The sequence below is a fragment of the Onychostoma macrolepis genome, chromosome 13 (genome assembly GCF_012432095.1).
Source record: "Onychostoma macrolepis isolate SWU-2019 chromosome 13, ASM1243209v1, whole genome shotgun sequence".
Taxonomy (NCBI): Eukaryota; Metazoa; Chordata; class Actinopteri; order Cypriniformes; family Cyprinidae; genus Onychostoma; species Onychostoma macrolepis.
Window position 1 is genome coordinate 23,147,538 of NC_081167.1, and position 21,459 is coordinate 23,168,996.

At 37.6% G+C, this 21,459-nt stretch overlaps 1 protein-coding gene across 3 annotated transcripts in view; it reads right to left on the minus strand.

Moving 5' to 3' along the window:
• Nucleotides 1-124: 124 nt before the first annotated feature.
• map4k5 (mitogen-activated protein kinase kinase kinase kinase 5) overlaps nucleotides 125-21,459 on the minus strand; it is a 28,324-nt gene continuing 6,989 nt past the window's right edge. The window contains exons 4-33 of one of the 3 annotated variants that reach the window (XM_058795157.1): nucleotides 15,160-15,250; nucleotides 14,934-14,998; nucleotides 14,780-14,835; nucleotides 14,614-14,661; nucleotides 14,464-14,506; nucleotides 14,308-14,380; nucleotides 13,279-13,410; nucleotides 12,989-13,051; nucleotides 12,758-12,839; nucleotides 12,178-12,297; nucleotides 11,878-11,956; nucleotides 10,917-10,975; nucleotides 10,596-10,663; nucleotides 9,937-9,981; nucleotides 9,712-9,754; nucleotides 9,408-9,624; nucleotides 9,023-9,108; nucleotides 8,598-8,639; nucleotides 8,362-8,446; nucleotides 7,884-7,963; nucleotides 7,730-7,790; nucleotides 7,181-7,295; nucleotides 5,952-6,010; nucleotides 5,744-5,847; nucleotides 5,441-5,618; nucleotides 5,247-5,315; nucleotides 5,047-5,139; nucleotides 4,865-4,935; nucleotides 2,283-2,338; nucleotides 125-1,073 (exon numbers count right to left, since the gene is read on the minus strand). In XM_058795157.1, coding sequence (XP_058651140.1) covers nucleotides 986-1,073; nucleotides 2,283-2,338; nucleotides 4,865-4,935; nucleotides 5,047-5,139; nucleotides 5,247-5,315; nucleotides 5,441-5,618; nucleotides 5,744-5,847; nucleotides 5,952-6,010; nucleotides 7,181-7,295; nucleotides 7,730-7,790; nucleotides 7,884-7,963; nucleotides 8,362-8,446; nucleotides 8,598-8,639; nucleotides 9,023-9,108; nucleotides 9,408-9,624; nucleotides 9,712-9,754; nucleotides 9,937-9,981; nucleotides 10,596-10,663; nucleotides 10,917-10,975; nucleotides 11,878-11,956; nucleotides 12,178-12,297; nucleotides 12,758-12,839; nucleotides 12,989-13,051; nucleotides 13,279-13,410; nucleotides 14,308-14,380; nucleotides 14,464-14,506; nucleotides 14,614-14,661; nucleotides 14,780-14,835; nucleotides 14,934-14,998; nucleotides 15,160-15,250 — 2,471 coding nt within the window. In that variant the 3' untranslated portion in view covers nucleotides 125-985. Of the gene's footprint in view, nucleotides 1,074-2,282; nucleotides 2,339-4,864; nucleotides 4,936-5,046; nucleotides 5,140-5,246; nucleotides 5,316-5,440; nucleotides 5,619-5,743; nucleotides 5,848-5,951; nucleotides 6,011-7,180; nucleotides 7,299-7,729; nucleotides 7,791-7,883; nucleotides 7,964-8,361; nucleotides 8,447-8,597; nucleotides 8,640-9,022; nucleotides 9,109-9,407; nucleotides 9,625-9,711; nucleotides 9,755-9,936; nucleotides 9,982-10,595; nucleotides 10,664-10,916; nucleotides 10,976-11,877; nucleotides 11,957-12,177; nucleotides 12,298-12,757; nucleotides 12,840-12,988; nucleotides 13,052-13,278; nucleotides 13,411-14,307; nucleotides 14,381-14,463; nucleotides 14,507-14,613; nucleotides 14,662-14,779; nucleotides 14,836-14,933; nucleotides 14,999-15,159; nucleotides 15,251-21,459 lie in introns of all 3 variants that reach the window. The other 2 variants (XM_058795156.1, XM_058795158.1) reach the window with 2 other exon arrangements.

Sequence of the window (21,459 nt, forward strand, 5' to 3'; positions counted from 1 at the left end):
AAAATACAACACTTCCCCAATGTTTGGTCGATATATGGACTCATTTTTATTGTGAGCATGTCCAAATATGTTGGTTTTGAGAGGTTTTCATTATATTTCTGTGTATTGACTGACAAACATCCCAAAGTGTTAACAACTGCCTTTTTATTACAAAAGCTGCATACATTAACACTAAAGCAACGGAAACACTTGAGATATCACAGTAACCTCACATCTCCCATGTTTTGTCATTTTTAAATACAAAAAGAACATGTACAAAAGTGCTTACACGGTGCAAGTATTGAATTAAAGTTACTTTTAAAAAGAGATAACTGAACATTTTAAAATATTACTCAGCTGGAGAAAATAAAAGAGCTATAACAAACAGAGAGAAAATGACCTGCAGCAGAAAAATATTCACTCAGTAACATAAGGGCGAGATGCTTCACTCTCATGACTCAGCTGAATAAATAACACTCACTCATTCTCCCAAAACTCTCCACATTAGCCGGCATCAAAACCTGACATTTTAAATCTACAATTAACACAAAACCTCCGAAATTAGTTACATTTAATAAAACCGTTCCCTTATATGGCACGTTTTGAGCAGCAATGCGTTTTGCTCAATGTTCTATCTTTGCAGCTTTAATGTTTTTTTAAATGTTTAGAATGATTACAATATTTAATAGGGTTTAAAAAACAGGTATTTAACACAGCACTATTGTTTGCAGTTCTGGCGATTGCTTGCTTGATTTACAAAAATCTGACTGGCTGCTGTAGAACTGCATGATGTTTGATTTTGGATGCCTGAAGTGGCGAGAAGTCTGGCTGTCTCTGGCGGTGGGCAGCGTATGGCATAAGGCTGCAGTGAGATTTAGCACTAAACACAGTCTGCTCATCAGTTCAGCTGTGGTTGTCCAGCATCGCTGCCGTTCCGAAACGAATGCATCATGGGTACTGCAATGGCTCCAGGTGCAACGGGCCTGAACGGCTGAAGGAGGCGGAGCTAATAACTGTTCTCATGTCCAGCCAGGATGTAGAGGTTACTGAGAGCAGTAGGGTTATCTGTAGGCCGGCTCTCCAAAACAACAACCCTAAAATGCACACAAATACACTTATCAAAATCAACATGTACCATATAGAGGAGACGAGTGTGAAAGGGTGGAAGAAAGCCATGATTATGCAAATGTAGAGGGGTTGCGTGAGGTTGGTCGTGTCCTCAGCAGCAGGCGACAGATGAAATTACAGCACTGAGACACCAGCCTGGTACTGCCAGTGTAAATAAAATATGGAGATCTCAGAGGGAGAGTGAAAGAGAGAGACAGCATGTGCTAACGAGGGTCTTGGGGTGGTGCAGGGCCATTATGTATGTGGCATTAATGTATGGTGACACAGGTATGTTTCTGTGACCAAAAAAAAAACAAAAAAACATGTCTGACAAGTAAAGCATTGAATATACATTAAAATGTGGCTTCAGAAAAGTGGTGTCAATATAATGCTTGTTTTATTTACATAAAAATGTGCTCAGTTCTAGCTGTTTCTGAATGTAAGAAGTGTCTTGTATTTTTTTTAAATTGCATTTTTATTAATTTATAATTTATTTATTTAATTAAATGACAACCCTAAAAGCCCGGACTGCTCTTTCCTACATTTGATCTTGTACATTATTTGTTATGTCTTGCAAACTAAAACAGCTTAATAATTTGTTTTTGTAAACGAAGAAAAATTTATAGTGGGCAAAAATACATACTACCGTTCAAAAGTTTGGGATCAGAATAAAAAAAAAAAAAAAAAGAAATTAAGATTTTTCTAAGCAAGGGTGCTTTAAAATTAAATATGAAAGACATTTACAAGCTTACAAAATATTTCAATTTGAAAAAGGCCGTTCTTTCAAATTGTTTATAAAAAAAAAAAAAAATTCCTGGAAAAAAACAAACAAAAAAACTACTATTATTTTCACAGCAGAGCAAAACCTCATCAATGAGCTTGGGCTTTAAATTGACAGACCTAATTTAACCCCATACGTCACACAAAGCTCAGGTCCCCCATATAAACCTGACCCAGGGCTTCCCTCACTATAGAAACAAACTCAGCAGAGACACTACATTCTCCCTGTTGACTTTTTTCCTCCTCATGTCTCTATTTCTGTCCACTGCATGTGCGAAAGTAAAAAGGCTTCATGCAGAGTTTCTGGGAAGACGTGGTGGTAGAGAGTAATGTTTCCAGGAGACAAAAGAAATAGAAGTAAAAGGGTGATGATGTAAGGCAAGAGAGGGACAGAAATGATTTGATCTGGTTCTAACCTGTCTGATCCCAGGAGTCTGAACACTCTGCTTGGGTCTGAAATCTCCTGTGTCACCTGCAAACAAGTGGAAATATCCTTTAATAAACAACTGTACACCTGCAGAAAAAAAGTTCCAGGAGAGCTATTATTATGAAGCTTTTGTACATTTATGCATATAAAAAAGAAAACGAACTTATCTCTACAATTAAACTTAAACTTTAATAAAATTAGATACGTGTCAGAATCAGTGTTGGGTAAGTTACTAAAAAAAAAGTAATCCACTACAAATTACTTTAAAATTGTAATTTGATTACATTACTGATTACTGCATTTAAAAAGTAATCAGATTACTAATTACTTTACTTTCAAGTTTATTTTAAAAGTTATCAAACCTAAAAAACACACTACAAAGAGAAACTCAGTTCTTTCATTAATTTCATATTGACTGAAAAACATACATAATTAGGCCTATTATTTGTATAACCTGATTCACTCCCAATATCAACAAAACGTTTTTATTTATTATAAAATAATCCATATGAAACCAACGCGAGGTCCAGTCTTTCCTGTCTGAGCTCACTGTGATCATGCCAGCGCACATCATGCGCTATAAGGTAATCATCCGCGCGAAACCAGGCTTGAGACGCTCACGTCACCTCTGTAGAAAGATTCAAGTTTATCTCGGCTACTTTTTGTTTTTGGAATAAGATGCGCTGTGAGGAATAAGCCTTGAATTGTGATGCCGACGCGGTTTAATCCAGCGGTTGATCTCATTCTGATGGTTATTTTTCTTTTTTTTTTACTTTAGTTGGTGTTACTGTGACAAACATGTACACATTCACTTGTTGAACTTTTCCCAAACTATAATGCCAGACTAAAATATGTCGAGTGCAACATTTTTAAATATGATAGGCAACCTTTCATTGCATCTAAATGTTGTAGGACTCGTCTGCATTTTAGCTCACATTGTTCCGGTGATTTATTAACGGGCATACTGACGCGCAAAACATGATTTTTACTTGATTTTTTTTAAACACTGCATTTGTAACTTAAGTAACAATTTTATTGACATAAGTAACTGTAATCAAGTTACATAAATTTAAATGTAACTCATTACTTTACTGCGTTACCAGGAAAAGTAATTAGATTACAGTAACCCAACTCTGGTCAGAATAGTCATCTAGTCATATAACTAGTTGATTAGTGAGGCAGAATGATTTATTTAGATTTTTTTCCAGTGCTGAAAAATGTACTCAACTCACCCATCCAAGGCATACATGAGCTTCTTCATCAGAACAGATCTGGAGAAATTTAGCATTAAATCACTTGATCACCAATGGATCCTCTGCAGTGGATTTTGATGCGAGAGGACAACAGGGATGGGCTTTTTTATTTTAGGAAGTATTATTATCAATTAAGGACTCTATGGACTCTGGTATTGTATCTAGAAATGATGGTTTGAAGTTAAAAATGTCTTAATGAAGGATTTGTGTAGATTATGATGTTTTTATCAGTAGTTTGGACTCTCATTCTGACGGCACCCATTCACTGCAGAGGATCTTTCTCCAAATCTGTTCTGATGAAGGAACAAACTCATCTACATCTTGGGTTGCCTGAGGGCGAGTAGACTTCCACCAAATTTTAATTTTTGGGTGAACTATTCCTTTAATAATGATAGACCAAAACCTCCTACTCAGACCTCTAACTTCTCCCATCCCAAAAATGTTAAACAATGGGCGAAAATATCACACGTGGGTCGTGTTCTCAAAATACAATGGTTGGCAATGCAGGTGCACCACCTGGCAGGCTTTAAAGCTCACCCCACACACACACTGTCATACTCTTTTGAGGGGTGTAGGTGCCGACCGCTTTTCATTGGAGTCAGAGAGGAGAAAAACAGCTGAATAATTTAATCCATTACTCTCTGACCAGCTGGAGCTTTCTGATTGTACATGAATTTTACATCATCCATCACACCCTGTCATCTATGTCTCACACACACACAAACACTATCATATTTCATAAAGACAGTCCTTCACCTCCAGAAGACCTTTGGCCTTTTATTGCACTTATATTACATGCTGCAGAGCCAAGAAACATGAAACAAAACCTCACACAATACAAATACATACCATCTCTGTGCGTGCGCACACACACACACACACACACACAATTTGTCATTGTGAATTTTGGGGACATTCCATAGGCGTAATGGTTTTTATACTGTACAAACTGTATTTTCTATCGCCCTACACCTAACCCTACCCCTTACAGGAAAATTTGTGCATTTTTACTTTCTCAAAAAAAAAAAAACTCATTCTGTGTGATTTATAAGCGTTTTGAAAAATGGGGACATGGGGTAATGTCCTCATAAGTCACCTTCTCCTTGTAATACCTATGTTATACCCATGTCATTATACAAATTTGTGTCCTCATGCGTCACAAAAACGTGCGCACACACACACACACACACACACACACACACACACACAGAAGTTTCACCAGAGAGAGTGCTTGTGTTCACATCATAGATTTGAATGCTTGAACAGATAAAATGAATATATACTAACAATGCAATGTTGACACAATGTCTGCATTTACCTCGTTTGATTTGAAGTTCTTCCCTTGCATCCCATGTTTCCAGAAGGCCAGAACACTGTCCTGGAGACACACTGACACAAACACACACACACATATATAAGGTTACACACACCCATCAAACACACTACACAACAGAATAAAAGCTTATCACAGCTGGATGAGAGTATAAGTGAATCTCTCACCTACGGAGTCGACACAGAAATCGAAGCTTAGCTCAGACGCCAGTTTCTTATTAGACTTTAGCTTTCCCTGCAAGTTCACTATTTTTACGTTCTCTATACAAACAAAAGAGACGACAACATTAGAAATATTCAATCATTTTTGTGTTTATGTTTGTAAAATAATGTTTATCAAGGTGTATGTGGAATGTTATTTCACTTACTGTCCAGGCACACGAGCACGGTGTCTCTCTCTAACTGTGTCACGTGGATCGCATCGACCTGGTTACCACCTACAAACAGATAAACATACACACCATGACCTTTTTTTTTAGTGGGTCCATTTGATAGTACTGAAAAGCATGGTATAGGACAGTATGAAGTAACAGAATAAACTGTGCTTGAGAGAGAGCCATACCTGAGCCGATCTCAGTGAACCAGGATGAGCAGGAATTGAGGTTGATGGTCTGGAAGCGAACCACCTGTCCCGGCTCTGTGCCCTGACTGACCGCCACACACACCAGAGGAAACTCCTGCTCAGGGACCACCAGCATCTCAAACACACGCAGCGGACTTGGTAAAGGGAAATCAAAGTGCTGTGTGAGAGAGAGAGAGAGAGAGAGAGAGAGAGATTTAAAACCTTCATAATGTCATATCTTTTGTTTTATTCAGTCTGGATTTAATTCAACTTTCCTACTGGTTTGCATATACTGTCTCTAACCTTTATAAGCATGAATCTCTGCATGGGTTCGTACCACTGCAGCAAAACAATCCCAGACTGCAAAGCTCCACAGAGATACTTGTGACCTGTGTACGGATTCCGCACTGAAAGAAAGAGAAAGTGAGCAGATCAAACTCAATCCGAGTGTGTGTGTGTGTGTGTGTGTGTGTGTGTGTGTTTGTACAGGAGTGTGTGTTTAAAGCTTTACCGATGCAACACTTGTGGCATCCCTTGGTGTCAGGGATCTTGGTGGTGAGAGCAAATCTCCTGTGAAGTAGACAACAATGTTGTAAGTGTTAACTACAATCATTAAAAATAATTTTAGAAAAACTGAAATAAATCTGAAATTAAATAAAATATAAATATTAGACGAAAAACATAAAGTGTCATGAAACCCTAAAACACATTTTTTGAGATGTTAACATGTATGAACAGGTTGCACATCAGTGAAAACAACAATAGCACTCATTATGTCTATGGTTTTTTTCTTCATTGTTTTGGAGCAATTTGTTCTTCTGGTTCAAAAAGCAAAGTTGAACCAACATCACGAAAAGTTTTGCAGTGGTGATTGGCTGCCGTGGCTGGAGAGTACAAGTCTACGTCATCTGTTTTCTGAGCTTTTCTCAGTATTATTCATGAGAATGAACTCTCTTATGATCCAATCACTGCACTGTATTACACACGAGGTTGTCTTACAGTGGAGAATTTAAATCTCATGAAAGAGCAAACGTGCTATCAGTTCATCTCTGTAAACATGACTGTAACAATATTTAATAAGTAACGACACGTGCAGCGACATGAGAGAGCAGTTTCTGTGCTGAACACAGAGTTTAACAACACTCGCTGCACAGATCATAGTTCATATCCGGACCGGAGCAAGCGTGTTTCAAATTTTGCGAACATATTTCATATTCTCTTGTGCTCCGAACATGAACCAGCACCGTGTATGCGCACATATCATGTCTTCATCAAATGAAATACACGCAAATAAGGGTGCTGATACAGCGGTAGGTCTGATCATGAACGCGATGACACGACGGATTATTGTGATACACAGCAAACGATACAGACCAAAAGAAGAGTAAACAGAAAGTAACTGCCTTTATTCTTTCTGTTTTAAAGATATTTTACTACTCATTTGTCTGTATGATGAGTGTGTTGTAGGTCTGCGTTTTATTGGTTGTTTTCTCCCCTCTTCCCACAGTTTTACATGCCCATTTCCGGAGTCTTTTTCAGATCGAAGGTGTGAAAGACCAATGCTGAGACGGGGGTTTCACGACACTTTAAACTTATTTATTTTTCCATTAAAGTATAAGTTGAAATTCTTAGGAATGGCTAACAACAATATTCATAGTGTTTCTGAATTTTATATTGCTAATAAAACCATGGCAAATATACTGTGAAATGTGCAAAAACGGTGTGTGTGTGTGTGTATACCTGGGCAGTATCCTGTCAGGGAATCTGTGGGTGTGGAACTGAGTGGCCAGTCCAGGTTTCCTGAGCTGTTCAAACAGCCCAATCAGATTATGGGAATACAACTGGAATGTCTTCCCTTTAAACGAGAGATAACACACATCACATGCGTACCATACACAGAGTATGACAACACACAGGATATCCAACGTATGACACAATTCATATTGTTTGTGCTGATGAGAATGGAAAATGATGCCCCCACAGAAATTACTCCCAGCACAAAGAAAAGCTGAGCTGTGTAGTTATGCAAGTTGAATCAAAATCAGATTAAGAATGAGACCAGAAAGATGATGTGATATTAGCTGTGTGCATGTGGGCCTAGAGGACAGAGGATTGACATTTTACCTTCTGATTATGGTGATTTAGGCATTAGAAGAGCCAGCAAGCAGTGAAATCAGCCGTGAACAGAGAGAAACAGACAGTCAGACAGACAGGGATCATGTAGGCACTGCAGAGAATCTCAGTAACAGAAAGACAGAAGAGCCGCTCTCCCACATCACTCTCACTCACCCGATAATGACATCAGATTATTATTGATTATGTACAGCCACGTGCATCGCCGTGGAAACAACTGAAACGCATCAAAACAGCAGGTTATGAGTTCATGGACCTGTTGTCTATTCAAAGTCAAGGGTAAAGGTGAAAGTCAGAGTTTAGGCTGTACCTGCTCCATGGTGGCTTCATGTAGCTCATTTAGGTTCAGAGTGTAGATTCCGTCTTCAGTGCCAAATATCAGATACTGGTCTAAAACAAAAACCAAAACAACCAAAAGTATCAGTGTTTACAGGCTGATATCAAAGAATCCAAAAAAATAAATAAATACTAAGCAGGACAACTGCTTTAAACATACGATTATATTAACGAATCAGCATATCAGAATGATTTCTGAAGGATCATGTGACTCTGAAGACTGAAGTAATGATGCAGAAAATTCAGCTTTGCATCACAATAAATTACATTCGAAAAATTCATTAAAACGCAAAAAATAAATGCAGCATTGGTGAGGATTAGAGATTTACACTATACATAAAGAAGACACTAAAAACACTACAAAAATCTTACCCCCAGACATTTTATTTACTTATACAAAATAGTATCACATTTAATATCAGACAGACATTCATTGGTTACCGGCACTTTACCTTTAGTATCTGGGTGAATCCATGAAGTGGCACAGTTAATTTTAAGAGGACAACCATCAAAAACCTTTGAGAAACAGGCTCCCATCTGCAGACATGCAGAGAGGTAATATGTGAGCTTATGACAATCATTAAAACCCAAATCTACATAAAGGACTGATCAAATAGCTGTTGAATAGTGAGATTGGAAGATATTAGCATTTAGTTCAGCGTAAGTGATGTGTGATTATGTCACTCACCAGGACTTTAGGAGTGGGCGGCAGGCCGTTAATAGCAGGTTTCTATAAAAAGAGAACAGAAAAATGAGTAGGAACATTCTTTTCATGCGTCACACTCATCTCGGCAGGATACATACCCACACACACACACACGTTCGTTTTTGTGAAAAGTGGGGACATCCCATAGGCGTAATGGTTTTTATAGTGCACTTACTGTATGTGCTATTGCCCTACACCAACCCTACACCTAAACCTACCCCTTACAGGAGACTGTGCATTTCAACTTTCACCAAAAAAAACTCATTCTGTATGATTTATAAGCGTTTTGAAAAGTGGGGACATGGGTCAATGTCCTGAAAAGTCACCTTCACCTTGTAATACCTATGTCATAATACAAATCTATATCCTGACTTTTCACAAAAACGCGCACACGCACACACACTCACAGGAAAATCTTTTCTCTCTTTCCTCTGGGGGCGACCGGGAGGTGATTTTGAAACATCTCCATTCACGCTTTCGTCCGAGTCTTCCTCTATAGAAAGTAAAAGAGAGAAATTTGAAATACTCAATAATTTATTATGATTTTGTAAAATACGTCATTCTGAATGGTCAACTTCAGTGGTCAAATATTTTTGTATATTGCACCAAATCAGCAATATACACCAATTTCACCAGTTTCTCATTGAGGTCATTAAGGACTTCTTTTAGAAACATTCAAAATCTTTCTTAATCAACATACTTTCCAATACATCTTTAATGAGAGTAGTACATGAACATTATCTGTGTATAAACATGATTTGGAGAATAAGTGTGTGTGTGCGTGTGTCTTACCGTGGTCAGCAGTGTGTGAGAGCAGCCCTGGGCTGCTGACGCTCACAGACATGTAGTCTGAGTGGGTGTGATCTGCGTTACTTCCTCCCTCAGGTGTGCTCTGTCTGCGAGACACTGGTAGAGGCCCGTTATCAGAGCCCGTGAACCTCCGCACCGTCTGAGCCCCGTCGCTCAAACCAAACTCATCGGACACACTGCTCGACCGAGCCTGAGAGGGCTGATAAGAATAAGAATTTCAAAAACACACCACTAAAAAAAAATTAAATATAGACACTTGTACACTTATGCACACACTCACAGTTACCTTAGGAGGAAGTGGTGGTGGCACTCCCTGTTTAAGAGTTGAACTGAGAGGGGGGAGATGAAACAGAATGACTTAACTGGTCTTTGCTTGTGATTAATCTTGCAATTTTCACAGCACATATTTTTTCCATGTTGATTTTACAGAATATGACACCTTACAAGCAAGCCCCAGAAGAATATAAAGTCTTTAAGATAATGTTCAAAGTGTAAGAGTAGCCACACTTACAGATCAACATCCTCAAAAGCATCTTCTAATGGAGCCAAGTGCCCTCTTCAGAGACAGACAGAGAGAGAAATGAGAAATGGACAGAAAGAGACAATATTAATGAGCTAATTAGTTACTTAGAAACTGAATAATGGAACAAAATTTGTTCAACAAATATCACATTTTTTCCCAAACGTGATACCATATTTTGCATTTTACCATTCATATTGCAATGATTTACACCACACATAAATTTTTCCTAATTTCCTTTAACACTAAAAGCCAGTTTTTACTTTCATTTGGCGATAGTTAATTTTAAACCCTGCATGGAAGTGTCCTTGGTTCTGTTAAATAACAGCTACACAAACCAATTCTTTACCGTATAAACAACTCCTCCTCAACGCTCTTCAGAAGACTCCTTCAGCAGAGGAGTGCACAAAAGGTAAAAGTAAAGGAAAACGGGGAAAAGAAAGAACACAACAGAACAGTCAAAGTAGAGGGAATGCAAGCAGAGCTCATGCGAGATTCTGCAGAAAGAAGGAAGTGCGTAGACTTGTGGGGACGTCAGAGAAACGATGCAGACAGAACAGGGAAATGACTTCTTGTGGTGTTTTCATGCGGGCGGCAGAAGCAGGAACCAAATCGTTCATAAAGTCACAAAGAAAACTTTTAATGGTTACCTGGAGGTGATGGGGCCTTCTGTGAACGGGCTCCAGGGGGAGGAGAAATCATTGTCCTTTGTTACATCCTGCAAAGAAAGAACCATATATACACACTCCCTTTTTAAAACATGCAAGTCAGGTTTCATTGCATACCTGTTCTGGGCAAATAGTTAATTTACTCATGCAGATATTTGCATGGAAAATGTTTGGTTTTGAGCTTATCAAACAATGACACTAAGAATCTTATTGAACTCCAGGTTTATTCTGCAGTGTGCGTGTTTCTGTTTGATTAATATTAGTGATGTATTGACAATCTGGACTATGCAATGCTTGTCTCACCATCTCAGCACTTGCTTCAGTCTCCTTCCTCAAGGGGGGCTCAAACTGAAGCCTATCAACTGAAATACAGAGACGAGAGAAAACGTATTACTGCACTTCTTAACCTAGCATGCCACAGACAAGACAAAAACATTTAACCATCATTTTTCTGCACTCTGCAATATTTCTAAAAATCTGTTCAACACTACTGTGTTGCTTTGTACAAAAATTGCAACAAAGTTCAAGCTGAGGTCTAAACTTGTAGGACCACATCTCCACCACAAGAGGGCTTCAAGACTATGCATTTCTATCTGAACTAATAATATGAGCTAAAACGCTTCAAGAGCAGAGTAAGACCAAGAGATGTCACTTATCATGAATGAGGTCTGGAGTGTGTGGTGGTACATCACGTTCATGAGTAAAGGTCAAACACGGTGAATTAGCCATCTAAACAAGGACATATGATAGACTTCTACAAGCCCATAACCCACATTCTAACCATAAACAAAAACTTTGCATTGTTAGGATAAAAAAACAAAGCAAAAAAAAAAAAACATTTTTCCAAATGAGGATGAGGACATCCCTGAATGTCCCCAATGGGCGATTGTTTCATATTAAACTCACGTTTAATTTTCTACACAAATTATAGAGTAGCAATGTATGCCATTTAAAATCTTAAACCATCACAAATTCTCATCAGTTACACAATCTTTAACCAGAGGCACCAGGCTCCTCATTTTATGCCATGTGTCACAGCCTTACTCTGTTTGGATCACAAGGAGTAACTTTTAGTACAGCCATTACTTTACTTTGATGGTTAAGACGACCAGTATAATATAATGAAATGTAAGATTTCTAGCCAGGCACTAAATGGAGCACACAAAATACGTTCTGCCAGCCAGTGGAACTGTTTTGGGGTTCATTGGGGATAGGCAAGACAGCGAGACACTTATAGTCATGCTCAGGCCTGTGATTGACGTACAGTTGATCTGAGACTGGGTCCTTTCAGCACGAGAGCTCCTGTTGTGGGACGAGCGGATGGTGTGGCGCTCTGCAAGCGGCTGCAGACCAGAGAAAGAATCATAGTAAAACTATGTATTATGCCACAGAAAATCGTTTGCACACATTTAAAGTCATGCGCACTCACACTCTGAAACTCTGACCCATTTATGCACACTCTCACACACGAACACAAAGTACATTTACATACTAACTTGCCATCTCTTTCATACATATACATGCACATGCACGCACACACGCACACAAAAGTCACATGAGTTACCTCCAAGTCATCTTCATCTCCCTGGCTGAAGTGAGATTGATGATTATCTGGGTTGTTCATCTTATCAAGTAGCTCTAAAGCTAACCGTCGAGTCAAACCTGTCTGAGCCACAAGTAAGTGCTGCATGCAAACACAGAGACAATGTAGTGTAAGAGGCTGCTTGTGATGTGGCCAATGTAATACTCAGACAAAAATAACAGGATAGAGGAACGTAATAAAGAAAATAATTAATAGACAGAATGGACACAGGTGTGTGTTGAACACATTTTTAATATTACACATTTATGCATATTTTCGATTGAAATACTCTTACAGCAGCATACTGTGATTTCAAATTGTAATTATTCAAAACATTACTGATTTTACTTAATTTTTAATCAAATAAATGCAGCTTTGGTAAGCATAAGATATAGAATATAAGATACAGATATTCACAGGAATATTGAGTTCAAGTGCACAATTCTCTGTTACATTAGTTTATATTTCATTGCATGTGCACACAAATGTCCACTAAATGAGTTAAAGAGCTGTATGGTGAGGAATCATAAACATAAAATAGAGATAGAGAGGAAATTTTTACCGAGAGCAGCTTCTCAGCTGTTGGCCTCTTCTTCGGGTTTTTTGTGAGGGAAATTTTAACAAAATTATGGAAGGCTGTAGACCTGCGGAAAAGCAAGACAGTTAAGACAGAAAGGGAAAGAAACAGGGACTGAAGATTTTATTTGTAAAACACTCATTCAGAACACACTCTATATTTCTCCGTAACTCAAATATGCAAACATACACAGACAAACAGGCCAGAGAGACTCACCATTTGGTCTTGTCCTTTAGCTTGGGTGGCTGGAAGTTGCTTTTAGACATCAGAAATAAAGCCCTGAACAAACACACAAAAAGTAAGAAAGAAGGAAATCACAGAAAGATAAATCTCCGAGCAATTATATGATAATTTGTGGTAGGCTAATGGTTAATTATCTTGGCTCCAAACAAAGAGGATTTTTGCACATAATTAAGTTATTAAGATTCACTATAACTCTGGGCCTGGAGCAAATGCCTTGGTTAAAAACATGTCTGCTCATTGGCAAGAAGTGTGTGTGTTTATACCTCATGGGATGGAGGTCAAACATGGGAGGCTGTAGTTCTGCCAGTTCTATGGATGTGATTCCAACAGCCCAGATATCACACAGATGATTATAACCTCCATTCTTCTCCACCGCCGCCACCTCTGGAGCCATCCTATAAATACAAACACAGAGAAGACAAGAGACATAAACTACTGTTCAGAAGTGTTTTCTTTTTAAAAGAAATGAATGCCTTCATTTAGCAAGGACGGGTTGCAATGTTGATAATAATCTGAAATGTTTCTTGAGCACCTAATCAGCATCTTAGAATGATCATGTGACACTAAAATAAGAGCTGCTGAAAATTCAGCTTTACCATCACAGGAATAAATTACATTTTCAAATATATTAAAATAGAAAACGGGTATTTTTACTTGCAATAATATTTGCAACATTTGTTTTAAGCTGTTTTTTCAATCCAATAATTACACCTTTGGTGAGCCTAGAAGGCTTCTTTCAAAAACAACTTAAGGTCTGACCAGACTTTTTATGAGTGAGGGGAAACTGTTTCTAATATAACGGTGTAGTGGTGTGTGCTCAGTTATCAAAACTCTTCATGAACAGAAATACACACAAAGTCTAATTAAGTCACAAAACGTTATAAAACTCTCCTGTTTACTGAAACTTGTAGAGCTGCATTTCTGTCTCATGAGAAGAACTTCACGTGCACTTTGCGTGTCTACCCTCGTCTAGCCGACTGTGTTGTCACAACAGTAGGTTATAGTTCACAGAAATCCTGAAGCCATTCAATCTGAATAAGGTGATTAATGCCATGTTTGATCATTTCCCTGTTTGAATTGTACCTCTGCTCTTCATATGGTAGATTTACATGATACATTCTGGATTATAAAATTGTACGCACATTCACAAATTCTTACATGTTTTAAGATGATATTATTCCTTTTTTTAAAATATTTTTTCCAGAATTTTCAAATGAATAGAGAGGTGAAAAGAACACGTATACTAAGCATATTTAAATGTAGCTGCTTCATTATCACAGAACAGGTCTTACCAGTAGGGCGTCCCAATGAAGGATTTCCTTTTTGCCATAGTGGCTGTTATTTTAGCAGCCACTCCAAAGTCCGCTGCAAAACAGGAAGATTATTTTAACATTCAAATTCAGTAACGCACAAAAACACACCCTGCAATCATAGCATGATCCTCTCACCTAATTTGACATCTCCATTGTCTGTGAGCAGAATATTTGCCCCCTATTGCACAATGAGTTGAGAGTTACTAACTGGCATGAGGAAGATAGTTTGAAACAGGTAGAACACCAAAATAAGGAGCACATATACTGAATATAAAGCTGTATTACCTTGATGTCTCTGTGCATCTTGCCTTTGGAGTGCAGATAAGCGAGACCCTAAACACACACACACTCAAATTAATTCAAGATGTTTAAAGGCTTAATTTAATAATACAAAAATTCTTAACAGCATTAGACCATGTGAAAGATGTGAACCATGTTGGAAGGATCTTACCTGTAACGTCTCTCTGCACACATAGGCGATCTGAAGTTCAGAGAGCGGACCTGTAACTGAAAATGTACACAAACACACACATATTTAGCAGGGACAGGTTTAAAAAAAAAAAAAAATGGAGGGTGTATATTTTCAAAACACACAACCAATTCACCATGATAAATGTCTTGTAAGGATCCTCCACCGCAGTATTCCATACAAATCCACAACTTCTCACGGCTAGAAAGAAACAGAGAGAATCATAAATCTTAAAGATTAAATATGGGCCATTTAAATAAATCTTTAATCTTTTAAATATCTGAAATCTTATGTTTCATAATCTCAATCAAATTTTGGCATCTAAAATACTTGATTTATAAACAAATCCAGTTATTTGTTACCAGAGGTAGCTGCCAAAGTAAGCCACAATGTTGTGATGGGTGCATTCCTTCACCATAAAAATCTCTTGCTGGATGATTGAGAAATCATCACCTAAAAGAGAGAGAGGAATCGATATATGAGAACAGTATAAATTGAACAGTGAAAAGAAAAACAGAGTGCTCGAATCAGATATGGACAGCAGATGGCTGGATGCTGAGTGCTGAGAGTGATTAATATGATCATGAAATGAGGGAGACCTCGCGTCAGTTTTCATTTACTTCTCCTGAGCGGACTTCCAAAGCTGGAACACATTCACTCTCTGATCTCTTCACCCTCCTCCTCATCTCTAATGCTAAATAAAGCCTGTGAGTGTGATGGGTTTCCCCCCGGCTCTTCCCATAATACAGATAATTAGCTTAACTTCCTTCTGAATCCGTCCGTGTTAATACCAACACACGTCATGACAACACTCCGGTCACTTCAAGAATTAATCTAAAACTGTCAAAGTATAATTTATGACTGCCACATTTGCCTGATGTGTCATTATTCCTATTTTTATTTGTTTCAGATGGAGTTGAACTGGAGTTTGTGGATTTATGAACACAATTCCTGAGAAAAAAAGAAACAATACACTAAAGGCGGCAGATATATAGTATATACACATCTTATTTGTTCCACCACAGGACTACTTAATTAAAAAATTTCAAATAAAAACTTGGTCTCTAAAATCTCAAGTCAAATACTTAAATGTATCATGATGTGAAATATAAAAAGAATAAAGATGCAATCAGCCAAACTCGCACACCTCAAACTTCACAATCTGCTTCGTTAAAGGAGTGACTCACACACCTTTATGTTTTAAACAGCTTTCATTCACCATGTGACTCAAAGACCTGGCATTTTTGCCCAAGCACATGATCTGTTTACGACTTAATGGCTGTGTTACAGTATATACTGCATTGTTTCCTGTAGGTGGTGCTGTTTCCTGTACATAAGAAGTGTTCATCCTGATGCTCTCAGGATCTCTGTTCATGATCTCATCACTCATGATGATAGCATACATTTTATAGATAAAAAAAAGAAAATACAAATATGATGGAGAAATGTGTCTTCCCTTAAAATATACAACAAATTGAAATATGAATAACTAGATTTTTAAGTAAGATCGTTATATTGTAAAAACTGCTTTTAAATATGAAGACTGAGGTAGTGTAGTTTCCAAAAACAGCCTTTCGATATGTTGTATAACCTCAACCCAATAATGGATGTTAACCGGCTATAGCCACTTCTCTATTCTGCTGTAGACCTTCAACTTAGAAACTCGCACACAAAACACAACCACCTCTGTTTCACACCAACTCTATGATGAGATACAAAAAAATAACATCGCGGTCAGAACAGTCATGAAATGTTCTGGAACAGTCAGTCACACTTTTACATTTTAACACCTCATCCCTGGGACATCTGTAGCATCACAGTCTATGAGTGTGTGACAAACAAGAATCAGCATAGCTATGAAGTCAAGCCTACCGGCTCTGACCACTTCCTCTCCGCTCAAGACAAACAGGCCATGCCCAAGAGTGTGTGTCTGTGAGATAATGTGAGCCTGTGTGTGTTGAAGACAGCAGCAGGGCCTGAGGGTTTGTCTGCTGAAAGTTGAACTCAGGCAGCTTCCTCTGAGCTTGATGCACTTCTCAGAAAACAAGCTGTTAGTATTTAGTAGTGTCAGTTGTAATAAATCAAGCTAGCCATGACTAAACCCGTCCCCTTTTGCTACAATCACCCAGCTCCTGGAGCTTTTGGATTAGAATTCCCACATGCATAAAACTAGTTACAATTTGGAGGAGGATACACTACTCTATAAGATTATCATTATACAACCATTTAAACTGACATGATGGACATTCTTTACAAATATCACAAATGTCCTGAATTCACACAGTAATGCAGATTTTGAAATGAACATTGATTTTAAAATATTTTTAAGAAATAGTTCACCTAAAAACGAGAATTCTGTCATCTACATCACCACTTTTTAAAAATTACACTACTGTTCAAACGTTTTGGGTCAGTAAGACTTTCTATGCAGCCTTTGAATTTCAATGCAGAATTGCAGGTAGTACATAATTTTACAGAATGCAGAAATTTCCCAAACATGTGGAATTGACCATTTGTGTGTTTTTAAGTCTTGGCAATTTACACATTTTTAAACCATAGAGTAAAAATACAGTAAAAAGTATTACAGTAATATTGTAAAATATTATTAGAACTTAAAACAACTGTTTTCTATCTTAACATATAAAAAAATTTAATTATTCCTGTGATGACAAAGCTGAATTTTCCGCAGTCATCACTCCAATCATCAGTGTCACACAATTCTTCAGAAATCATTCTAATATGCTGATCTGCTAAAGAAACCTTTAAAGTTCCTTTGCTGTACTGCTTAATATTTTGTGGAAATAATTTTTTTTTAAGATTCTTTGATGAATAGAAAGTTCAAAAGAAAAACATTCATTTGAAATAAAAAAATTTAACAATGTAAGAGTCTTTGAGCAATTTAACACACCTTTTCGAAATAAAATGTTAAAGGGATAGTTCAAATTAAAATTCTGTCATTAATTGCGCACCCTCATTTCGTTCCAAACCCGTAAGACCTCCGTTCATCTTTGGAACACAAATTAAGATATTTTTGATACATGAGCGTGGTGCTGCTGACGCAGAAGACGCCTTCAGAGGAGAGCATGTGCAGGTGTCGTGATACTCTCCAAAATGGCACCAGGGTGACACGAAGGAGAAGAATTGTTGAATAAAGTCATTATTTTTGTTTTCTTTACGCACAAAGTATTCTTGTAGCTTCATAAAATGAGGGTTGAACCACTGATGTCACATGGACAATTTTAATTATCTCCTTACTACGTTTCTGTGCCTTAACCATGGAAGGACCCTTGCTGTCTATTGGCGCTTTTCCACTGCATGGTACGGTTCGGTGCAGTTCACTTTTGGGGGGTTTTCCACTGGATACAGTACCTGGTACTACCTCGGTAGAAATGTGTAAGGAACAGTTTAGGTAAACTCTAACTAGGGCTGTGCAATTAATCGAAATTCAGTTTCGATTTCGATCTCCAACGATTATGAAAATACAATAATCGAGATAAAACGATTATTGCGCCCCATTCCGCCCCCTTTCCAGTGCTGCGCTTTCGCTCCTCCATAAAAGCCCAATTTCACGTGTAAATCAGTAAAATCAAGTAACGAGACTTTGCAAAATGGGACATGCTTGATTTATTTAAGTTGATTAGATTTATTCATGTTTTTAAAAGCGCGAAAGAGAACTTGCGCTGTTCCTCGGGAAGATTATTGTATATGCGCTCTGAGACGGAACAGACGTGTAAATTAATCTTTTAGTGCCTAAACGGTCAAATACATGCAAAAATGCAAAGTGAAAAATGCACTTAGAGATTATTCACGTAAATCCTCGTCGGTTATGTAATAAATGAACGTAAAGAGTTGAGAATGAAAATACATGTGTAACAGTAAGAGCAGCTATATTCCTGCTGCCGACTGTGTGCTTTATATTAATCAAACAACAAAAGACAAATTCAAAATCACTCTCTGCTCTTGACTGAAGGACTTTTGCAGCTTTAATAAGAAACAAAGGAAGTTTAATTCTTACAGTGAAGAATATGCCGTTTTATTTTACATTAGGTTATTCAATTTCTCTAGTAGGCTGTTAACTGAATAGCTACTTTAGACTTACATTAAAAAAAGCACAGTTTGTTTAATTTGTATCTTTTTTATTTTATAATTCTATTGTATTCTTTTGCTTTTTTATTACTGGCATTGTATTTCTTTGCTTTTTTATTACTGGCAGTTTAATTATTTTCAATAATTTTGAGGACCTTTTTTGTTGTTGTTTTTTTAAACTAATTTTAGTTACTCTATTCTGCTGTGGTATTGAGAATTGTGACATTTCGCTGGTGTCTAAAATGTAGATGTCACAGCAACCTTATTTACAAAAAATATATATTTGATATATATCACTATCTTTAAATAAATCTTTCATATAAAGTTTTGGTCATATGGCCCACTAATAATCATTTTAAATAATCACGATTACAATATTGACCAAAATAATCATAATTATGATTTTTGTCATAATCGAGCAGCCCTAACTCTAACTATTGGTGTAACAATGTGAAACATCTGGGTACAAACCTAAAACTAGATAAATGACATGTGAAGAAGCTTCACCTATCTTGAGACGTTCATATGGAACTATAACGTCACTTACCAGATCTCTTTAAATTTTCTGTCGACAAAATATTACCAGACTTTAGACAGAAACTAGTATCAGCTATCTAATATATTGGAATTTATATAAAAGAGATCAAAGAAAGGCTGCAAAAATAGCCCACAAAATGCTTTGGGAAACACATGATCTAAACCTATTAGCCAGCTGTTTGTGATAAATTTAGAACTGAAAGTATCAGCAAATGAATCCCAAATTAAAAGTCCACCACAGGGGAAAACATTATTTAATCTTATTCGCAATTAATGGCTTCATTATAATCAGTCATGCTCTGCATATTTTATAATTGAGATTCATATATAACATTTCCACAAACCAAACTATGACAAAAACCACCCATCCGCTCTCAGCAGTGGAACGAGAGCCCAGACTTAGACAGTAAAAAATGCTCTCGACAGACGTCCCACTGGTTAGAAACAGTTGCTACACTCCAATTGGATCATTTCTAGGGGGTGGAGTGTTATAAAACCAATGAACAAACAAAGAAATCTGTCCTCTACATCAACAAGTGTGTCTCAGCTCAAAGTTGTTTTTTTGTCTAAGTTTCTTTCCTGGAGCAGGCCAAGAGTATGGCTAGTGCAACAAAAGTTGTGAATACAGTCAGCTTTTCAGTTCTCCATGAGATAACCGTTAGTGGTCACATGCAACTCTGCACAAACACACACAGACACACACACAAAAACTGCAGCTGATGGGCTGCTTTTAAAGACAAATGCTAAACATATAAGAATGAGTCAGCTTTCTAAAAAGGCAAACGCACACAAGAGCTCACACCTGCTTTCCAGGTGGATATCAGATTCTGCCTGTTTTTCAAGCACACTTGGTCCAGATGTTCCTCTGGTGCCTCCCTTCTCAATAACTTCAGATGACTGACATCGCAAGAGACTGAATCACTAACAGAAAAAGCAAATGACAGAACCAACTGAAGGAATCTGATAAGTAATCAACAGCATCATGTGATCTGACACTATCTGTGTCAAGAGTTCGCTATAAAAGGTTGTTCACCCCCTATTGGGGCAAACGTGTTGGAGATTATTAAATTAGAATTCAAGAAATCAGAAAGGAAACTTGTGTAACTTGATTCTCTACAAAGTCTTCTCAATCCAAAATCAGTCACTCTGTGGGAAAAATGGTGAACTGATTGTTAAGCTTAGTGATAAGGGATGCCAAATATTTAACATTTCTTCAGCAACCACCTAAGCAAAATGTCAGGGGGTTGAGGCAAATTTACTTTTCTCCCTATATGACTGTGCTTTCATATCCTGTTTTGTGGTTTTACACAAGATGTGAAACACTTCAAAAGTCTCAAACAGGGGTGTTCAAACCTGTTCCTGGAGGGCCACTGCCCTGCAGTGTTTAGCTCCAGCCCTAATTAAACACACCTGAACCAGCTAATCAAGGTCTTCAGACGGTTGTGGCTAGAAGGGATACAGCAATGGATGGAAACAAACAATAAATTAAATTTGATACCTATTAGATTGTGTTTTATTAACATCTACACCTACCCCTTACAATAATGCAAATACAGTAATTACTGTTGTTCAGCGTGTCAAAAATTACACTATATTGATGTGTGCAAGCCCAGTAGCTGCAGCTTTATCCCTTCTAGCCTTAACCTCTTCAGACAGACTAGAAACTACCAAGCAAGTGTGTTGGAGCTGGTTGAAGCTAAACTCCGCAGGCCCTCCAGGAGCAGGATTGAACACCTCTGGTCTCAAAAATGTGCCCCAACTGATTCGTGCAGTATGGAGAAAACATATTTGTGAATTATCTGACAGTACAGTGCTCCCAACTAAACAGCAATTCAACGCACATCTTTGAAGCTCTATGGGAAGTGAAACTTTTTACCTAGTACGAGTATACTAGAGATCATACTTGTTCAAATCAAGTGGGTCCTGTATAATAAAGCTGTGTCATGTCCACCAGTCCCTTCAATAAAGTGACTAGCAGACATTAAACTATACTACCGTAAACTTTTGTTGCACAAAACTATCAAAGTATTCACTAAAGT